Source organism: Leptodactylus fuscus, chromosome 4 (genome assembly GCF_031893055.1).
Source record: "Leptodactylus fuscus isolate aLepFus1 chromosome 4, aLepFus1.hap2, whole genome shotgun sequence".
NCBI lineage: Eukaryota > Metazoa > Chordata > Amphibia > Anura > Leptodactylidae > Leptodactylus > Leptodactylus fuscus.
In genome coordinates, this window is record NC_134268.1 from 19,164,223 (window position 1) to 19,171,995 (window position 7,773).

Sequence of the window (7,773 nt, forward strand, 5' to 3'; positions counted from 1 at the left end):
GGTGTTACCAGTTGGTGCGTATCCCTGTACTCTCAGATTGCTAGCACTGTCATACTATGGTAGGGGCGCAGCCTGCACCAAAGGGAATGGTAACACCCAGTTGTCAATGTACTAAGAAATTTCCAGGAGGAAAAACAGAGAAACATTAGAAAGCAGAAAAGATACTTCAGATTGTTATTTCATTTTTCTAAGTCAAACATAGAAGGTTTTATTTCTTTAGTCCTTCATTCATTAGATGGATTTAAGTGGGCGCCATGTTGTACCTGTTACCCCGCTGGCCATGGAGTACAGGAACACTGGCGGCCCCAACAGCAGGGGGGGGGGGGGAGGGGGGCCCAGACGTAGAAAGTGATTAACAAAGCAGACAAATCAGAGCCTGAATTATCTAGACATTTAATATATACTGATCAGGTCATGTATACGGTGACAACAGCTATTCGATGTGCATGACTGTTCCTATGTGGGCCTTTCACGTGGTCTTGTCACATAATCCCACCACAGGGGGGGCAGGTCACCCTCTCTGCGGGCCGGGGGCAAGGCTTCAGTCTTTGGACCGTCACTTGGGGTCTCCTCCATAAGTTGCTGAACCTGAGGAGAAGAAGAACAATGTATCAGCTACACATGACCGGCCATTACATACATCCTACAACATGGCTGCTGAATCCGGGAGGTTGGATTATGTGGCGCCGTTCCTGCAGGAATCACCGCGGCCTCCTTATGTATTCCAAAGCCTGAAAACCCCATAGTGTAAGATATCATGCTGTGGGTGAAAACTGCAGCACAAGTTACTTTGCAATCTAGGATTAAGTGAGAATGTGACGTCTCATTCACTGTTAGTTCTGTATATCAAAGAAGATTAGCCCCTGCAAATACATCCTGTGTGAATACACCTTTATAGCACAATATTACCAGTCCACAGCTATGACTGCACCAGATCAGAACCAGCAGAGCTATAGAGTGCACGATATACTACATGGCCATGACAGTGCACTGACCTCACGATCCCAGCTGGCTTCACGAAGCTTTTTCCACTGCTCTCTCTTAGCAAAGTAGTCTGGGTACATGGCCTTCTCCGATGGATGCCAGTGCTCCAGACACCACTCGGGCACCTGAGGACAACAGACAAATCATATACATGGTATTACATATACAGGTATATATCATACAGGGAGAGAAGCTGAGCTCTGTGATATATAGGTTATATGATAGAGGAGAGAAGCTGAGCTGTGTGATATATAGGTTATATGATAGAGGAGAGAAGCTGAGCTCTGTGATATATAGGGTTATGTGATAGAGGAGAGAAGCTGAGCTCTGTGGTATATAGGTTATATGATAGAGGAGAGAAGCTGAGCTGTTATATATAGGGTTATATGATAGAGGAGAGAAGCTGAGCTCTGTGATATATAGGGTTATATGATAGAGGAGAGAAGCTGAGCTCTGTGATATATAGGGTTATGTGATAGAGGAGAGAAGCTGAGCTCTGTGATATATAGGTTATATGATAGAGGAGAGAAGCTGAGCTGTTATATATAGGGTTATATGATAGAGGAGAGAAGCTGAGCTCTGTGATATATAGGGTTATATGATAGAGGAGAGAAGCTGAGCTCTGTGATATATAGGGTTATATGATAGAGGAGAGAAGCTGAGCTCTGTGATATATAGGTTATACAGTCCTATGAAAAAGTTTGGGCACCCCTATTAATCTTAATCATTTTTAGTTCTAAATATTTTGGTGTTTGCAGCAACCATTTCAGTTTGATATATCTAATAACTGATGGACACAGTAATATTTCAGGATTGAAATGAGGTTTATTGTACTAACAGAAAATGCGCAATATGCATTAAACCAAAATTTGACCGGTGCAAAAATATGGGCACCTCAACAGAAAAGTGACATTAATATTTAGTACATCCTCCTTTTGCAAAGATAACAGCCTCTAGTCGCTTCCTGTAGCTTTTAATCAGTTCCTGGATCCTGGATGAAGGTATTTTGGACCATTTCTTTCTACAAAACAATTCAAGTTCAGTTAAGTTTGATGGTCGCCGAGCATGGACAGCCCGCTTTCAAATGATCTGAAAACAAAGATTGTTCAACATAGTTGTTCAGGGGAAGGATACAAAACGTTGTCTCAGAGATTTAACCTGTCAGTTTCCACTGTGAGGAACATAGTAAGGAAATGGAAGAGCACAGGGACAGTTCTTGTTAAGCCCAGAAGTGGCAGGCCAAGAAAAATATCAGAAAGGCAGAGAAGAAGAATGGTGAGAACAGTCAAGGACAATCCACAGACCACCTCCAAAGAGCTGCAGCATCATCTTGCTGCAGATGGTGTCACTGTGCATCGGTCAACTATACAGCGCACTTTGCACAAATAGAAGCTGTATGGGAGAGTGATGAGAAAGAAGCCGTTTCTGCACGTACGCCACAAATAGAGTTGCCTGAGGTATGAAAAAGCACATTTGGACAAGGCAGCTTCATTTTGGAAACAAAAATTGAGTTGTTTGGTTATAAAAAAAGGCGTTATGCATGGCGTCCAAAAAGAAACAGCATTCCAAGAAAAACACATGCTACCCACTGTAAAATTTGGTGGAGGTTCCATCATGCTTTGGGGCTGTGTGGCCAATGCCGGCATCGGGAATCTTGTTAAAGTTGAGTCGCATGGATTCCACTCAGTATCAGCAGATTCTTGAGAATAATGTTCAAGAATCAGTGACGAAGTTGAAGTTACGCCAGGGATGGATATTTCAGCAAGACAATGATCCAAAACACCGCTCCAAATCCTCAGGCATTCATGCAGAGGAACAATTACAATGTTCTGGAATGGCCATCCCAGTCCCCAGACCTGAATATCATTGAACATCTGTGGGATGATTTGAAGCGGGCTGTCCATGCTCGGCCACCATCTAACTTAACTGAACTTGAATTGTTTGTCCAAAATACCTTTATCCAGGATCCAGGGACTGATTAAAAGCTACAGGAAGCGACTAGAGGCTGTTATCTTTGCAAAAGGAGGATGTACTAAATATTAATGTCACTTTTCTGTTGAGGTGCCCATACTTTTGCACCGGTCAAATTTTGGTTTAATGCATATTGCACATTTTCTGTTAGTACAATAAACCTCATTTCAATCCTGAAATATTACTGTGTCCATCAGTTATTACATATATCAAACTGAAATGGCTGTTATAAACACCAAAATATTTAGAACTAAAAATGATTAAGATTAATAGGGGTGCCCAAACTTTTTCATAGGACTGTATGATAGAGGAGAGAAGCTGAGCTGTGTGATATATAGGGTTATATGATAGAGGAGAGAAGCTGAGCTGTGTGATATATAGGGTTATATGATAGAGGAGAGAAGCTGAGCTCTGTAATATATAGGGTTATATGATAGAGGAGAGAAGCTGAGCTCTGTGATATATAGGGTTATATAATAGAGGAGAGAAGCTGAGCTCTGTGATATATAGGATTATATGATAGAGGAGAGAAGCTGAACTCTGATATATAGGGTTATATGATAGAGGAGAGAAGCTGAGCTCTGTGATATATAGGTTATATGATAGAGGAGAGAAGCTGAGCTCTGTGATATATAGGGTTATATGATAGAGGAGAGAAGCTGAGCTCTGTGATATATAGGGTAATAGGATAGAGGAGAGAAGCTGAACTCTGTGATATATAGGGTTATATGATAGAGGAGAGAAGCTGAGCTCTGTGATATATAGGTTATATGATAGAGGAGAGAAGCTGAGCTCTGTTATATATAGGGTAATAGGATAGAGGAGATAAGCTGAGCTCTGTGATATATAGGGTAATAGGATAGAGGAGAGAAGCTGAGCTGTGTGATATATAGGGTTATATATATGATAGAGGAGAGAAGCTGAGCTCTGTGATATATAGGGTTATATGATAGAGGAGAGAAGCTGAGCTGTGTGATATATAAGGTTATATGATAGAGGAGAGAAGCTGAGCTGTGTGATATATAGGGTTATATATATGATAGAGGAGAGAAGCTGAGCTGTGTGATATATAGGGTTATATGATAGAGGAGAGAAGCTGAGCTCTGTGATATATAGGGTTATATATATGATAGAGGAGAGAAGCTGAGCTCTGTTGATATATAGGGTTATATGATAGAGAAGAGAAGCTGAGCTCTGTGATATATAGGGTTATATATATGATAGAGGAGAGAAGCTGAGCTCTGTGATATATAGGGGTATATGATAGAGGAGAGAAGCTGAGCTCTGATATATAGGGTTATATAATAGAGGAGAGAAGCTGAGCTGTGTGATATATAGGGTTATATGATAGAGGAGAGAAGCTGAGCTCTGTGATATATAGGGTTATATGATAGAGGAGAGAAGCTGAGCTCTGTGATATATAGGTTATATGATAGAGGAGAGAAGCTGAGCTCTGTGATATATAGGGTTATATAATAGAGGAGAGAAGCTGAGCTCTGTGATATATAGGGTTATATAATAGAGGAGAGAAGCTGAGCTGTGTGATATATAGGGTTATATAATAGAGGAGAGAAGCTGAGCTGTGTGATATATAGGGTTATATGATAGAGGAGAGAAGCTGAGCTCTGTGATATATAGGGTTATATAATAGAGGAGAGAAGCTGAGCTCTGTGATATATAGGGTTATATAATAGAGGAGAGAAGCTGAGCTGTGTGATATATAGGGTTATATAATAGAGGAGAGAAGCTGAGCTGTGTGATATATAGGGTTATATGATAGAGGAGAGAAGCTGAGCTCTGTGATATATAGGGTTATATAATAGAGGAGAGAAGCTGAGCTCTGTGATATATAGGGTTATATAATAGAGGAGAGAAGCTGAGCCCTGAGCAGGGTTATAGTTGGAGGAGGAGAAACAGAGGAACACCACAAGGTAAGGGTTATTAGAGAAGCTGCTGCAGAGTTGCGGCCGGTATACGTTGTAGCACATACACATCAGGTTGTGACACGTGCGCACTGTATCGCCCGATCACTGTCCTGCCACCTTATTGGGGGTTCAGCAGAGGGGCCCTGCAGGGTGTTACGGTCATGTGGCCCATTAGGTCTCACTATCAGCTTTATCATGGAGGACCCAGCACATCTCAGCATAATACGGACACGGACTCCCCGGTGCTACAAGGAAACCGTTCCGAGGTTGCTGCAGCAGATCACTGGATCTCTTGTGATCATCTTATCAGGAGACCCTTTAACAATAAGGAACTGTCCCCCATTATGGCGCTATCCATGACTGACCTTGTAGCAATCGTATCTCTCGTAGGACGTTCCTCCGGGGGAGTCTGGGAAGATGTACGGCTGGGGGTGCTGGCGCAGGTAGAACTCCTCTTCTCCCGTCTTCAGCATTAGCGTCGCCTTCACCAAATCCTTCTCATTCTTATTTTCATCGAAGCGAGCTCTCAGCAGACAGGCCTCATAGCGGAACTGGTCTCTGTGCAGGGAGGATTACACGACGGGTTATTATCTGGCAGGGCCGCCTGGATAAAGCCACGTACACACACAGCGGTCACAAGGAGCATCTTAAAGCAAAACCCGGCCGTGGCACCTTCATTCTGATGATCATTGTCTAGGGGTCACCTGGATATGGAATAACCTGCCGATCCAATCACAAGAATCAGGGTCGCATCCCCTGCCCAAATGGACCAGCAGATAAGAGCGGGATCCTCTCTATAGGACTGCAGCTCAGCTAGCCATGACACTCCCGCTGCTGTCAAACTACAACTCCCAGCATGCTTCATTCACTTCTATTGGAGATCCAAGAAGAGCAGAGCACGTGAGCATGCTGGGAGTTGTAGTTCCACAACACGTCATACGCCTAAGGGTCCAGCAGAAATCCGCTCCAGCCTAACATACAGATTCTGCTGCAGATTTCTCCCATCTACAATGAAAGTGATCAAACTCCGCAGCAGAAACTGGCGCGAGGAGCCAATGGCCTCTCCTATAATACGCAGCAGGTTTTATGTGCGGAAAATCTGCAGCAAATACACCACATGTCCTGGTGAGCTATTGGGCAGCGCATGTGTTATTAGCCCATATGGATGTCACAGAAGGTTCCCGCACTAGTCACTACCAGAGCTGTGGATTTCTCTTCTCCAGTCAGATCCAAAGCTAAAGCTAGATTTCTGCTGGGAACTGAACTGTTAAAGGGACGTTACCATCCAAGACATCCCATGACTAGGATCAGTTGCAGTGTGACCTCTGGAATGACGGGGTCACTGTGCAAATGTAGCGCTGCATCCTCTTCTAGGTTGTTCCTGCAGAGCAGCGCTCTCAGCCAGACACAGGTGCACGGAGCTGCTGCTGGATCCAGGCACCTGAACGGGGCCAACTGCACCCCCCTGTACAGTGTGTAGAGACCGTGAGGGATCATTAGGGGTCACAGGTTATGTGATGTCACACAACTGCACAATGCAAACACTACAGGGCGCGAGTCACGGCTTTCTAGGGAGGTTTTTGTGGTGGAGGATGAAAGAGTGTTTGGGGGTGCTAAATTTGGGGCACTAAGTATATGGGTCCATGCATGTGAGTGAGTTGGAGGACACCCTAGTGCATTCACGTCAGATAACAGGAAGTAGAAAAGGACCTGCCCTATATTCACCCGATATTGGAACGGAATCGACTGGAACGTATTTAAAGGGGCTCATTTATAGAGTAACAGGGACACCGGGCACCCCTGTAATGAGCAAGTGCTGCTTCTATTTCACAGGCCATATAAAATCCCATTTATTGGTCATATGACCTGTTTGCCTCTCAGTCCCATTCAAGCAAACGGGACAGAGCTGTAATACCGGGTACAATGTATGGGGCTGTCCTTGGCCAGCGGTGAAGAGGCCGCAGTCTGATCGGTGGTGGTGCCGGGTGTCAGACCTCCGATACTGATGACCTCTCCTTATCCAATAAGTCATGGAGAAGCCCTTTAAGACACTTCTAAGACATCCAATACACTTTGTACTGAAGTTTGCAAGATGTTTTCTGACCTCTGTTCACTACGAATGAGAAACCTTCAGTATTTACCACCAGAGAACCAGGGGTGACCCCGACCCTCTGACAGCAGAACTTGTGACAACCGCTGCACAAAATATCACAAACATGAAACGGGAAAAAAACTTTGCACTGGTTTACGGCGGACTGACGTGAAGTATGGTCACATGATCGCAGCGGCCAATCGAAACCCTGCAGGGTGACATGACCTGGACTACTAGATCCCTGTGTGATGAATGTGGAGCAGCCCTTTAAGCACATTTACTATTAGATCTGCCAATGGCGTCGGAGTCAGAAGTTTCCAAGGAATTCTGCAGACTTATACGTGACATATACGGTGCAATGTGTTACTATGGATTCAGCAACTGCGCAAAAGTCAGAGGCAAAATCTGCAAATCCTGAATATAAGCTGGAATCCATGCAGAGAGCTGGAGCAGAGAGGCTGCCGGGACATAATATAAGTCAGTGCCCCCCTGCCCCCTCCTCCGTGCCCGGCTGTCATTGAGTGTCCTCTCCAGGGGGCAGAGGCTGGTGCCAAGCACAACATGGCGTCCTCCGGGCCGGCCCCCGCAGCGCTGCCTTACCCGTCCACGTCTTCCTCTTACCTGAAGACACACCAGGACTCCAGGTGCCGCAGAGCCCTCTTGTACAGCCGCAGCACCTTCTGCTGGTGGCTCAGCAGCCCCGCCATCTTACCACCCCCTCCTCCAGCCAAGTCCTGCTGACACTGGCGGCTCACACCGGGGCGTGACGTGGTTCTCTACAGCGATTGGTCGTCCGGAGAG

General features: G+C 45.1%; 1 protein-coding gene across 1 annotated transcript; it reads right to left on the reverse strand.

The window, feature by feature from the left end:
* Nucleotides 1-379: 379 nt before the first annotated feature.
* On the reverse strand, nucleotides 380-7,742 carry NDUFB9 (NADH:ubiquinone oxidoreductase subunit B9). The gene is made up of 4 exons (XM_075270111.1): nucleotides 7,594-7,742; nucleotides 5,246-5,438; nucleotides 996-1,109; nucleotides 380-588 (listed from the first exon to the last, which is right to left on the reverse strand). Exons 1-4 carry the CDS (start codon nucleotides 7,677-7,679, stop codon nucleotides 457-459), a joined length of 525 nt encoding a protein of 174 aa, XP_075126212.1. The 5' UTR covers nucleotides 7,680-7,742; the 3' UTR covers nucleotides 380-456.
* Nucleotides 7,743-7,773: the final 31 nt, after the last annotated feature.

Bases quoted from the DNA above. Each gene is read 5' to 3' on its own strand.
- NDUFB9 (XM_075270111.1), bottom strand. From the start codon at position 7,679: ATGGCGGGGCTGCTGAGCCACCAGCAGAAGGTGCTGCGGCTGTACAAG. The intron at 5,439-7,593 runs GTAAGAGGAAGA...CTCCCTGCACAG, and splicing joins GAGTCCTGGTGTGTCTTCAG to AGACCAGTTCCGCTATGAGG. The intron at 1,110-5,245 runs GTCAGTCATGGA...TGTTGTCCTCAG, and splicing joins AGAGATACGATTGCTACAAG to GTGCCCGAGTGGTGTCTGGA.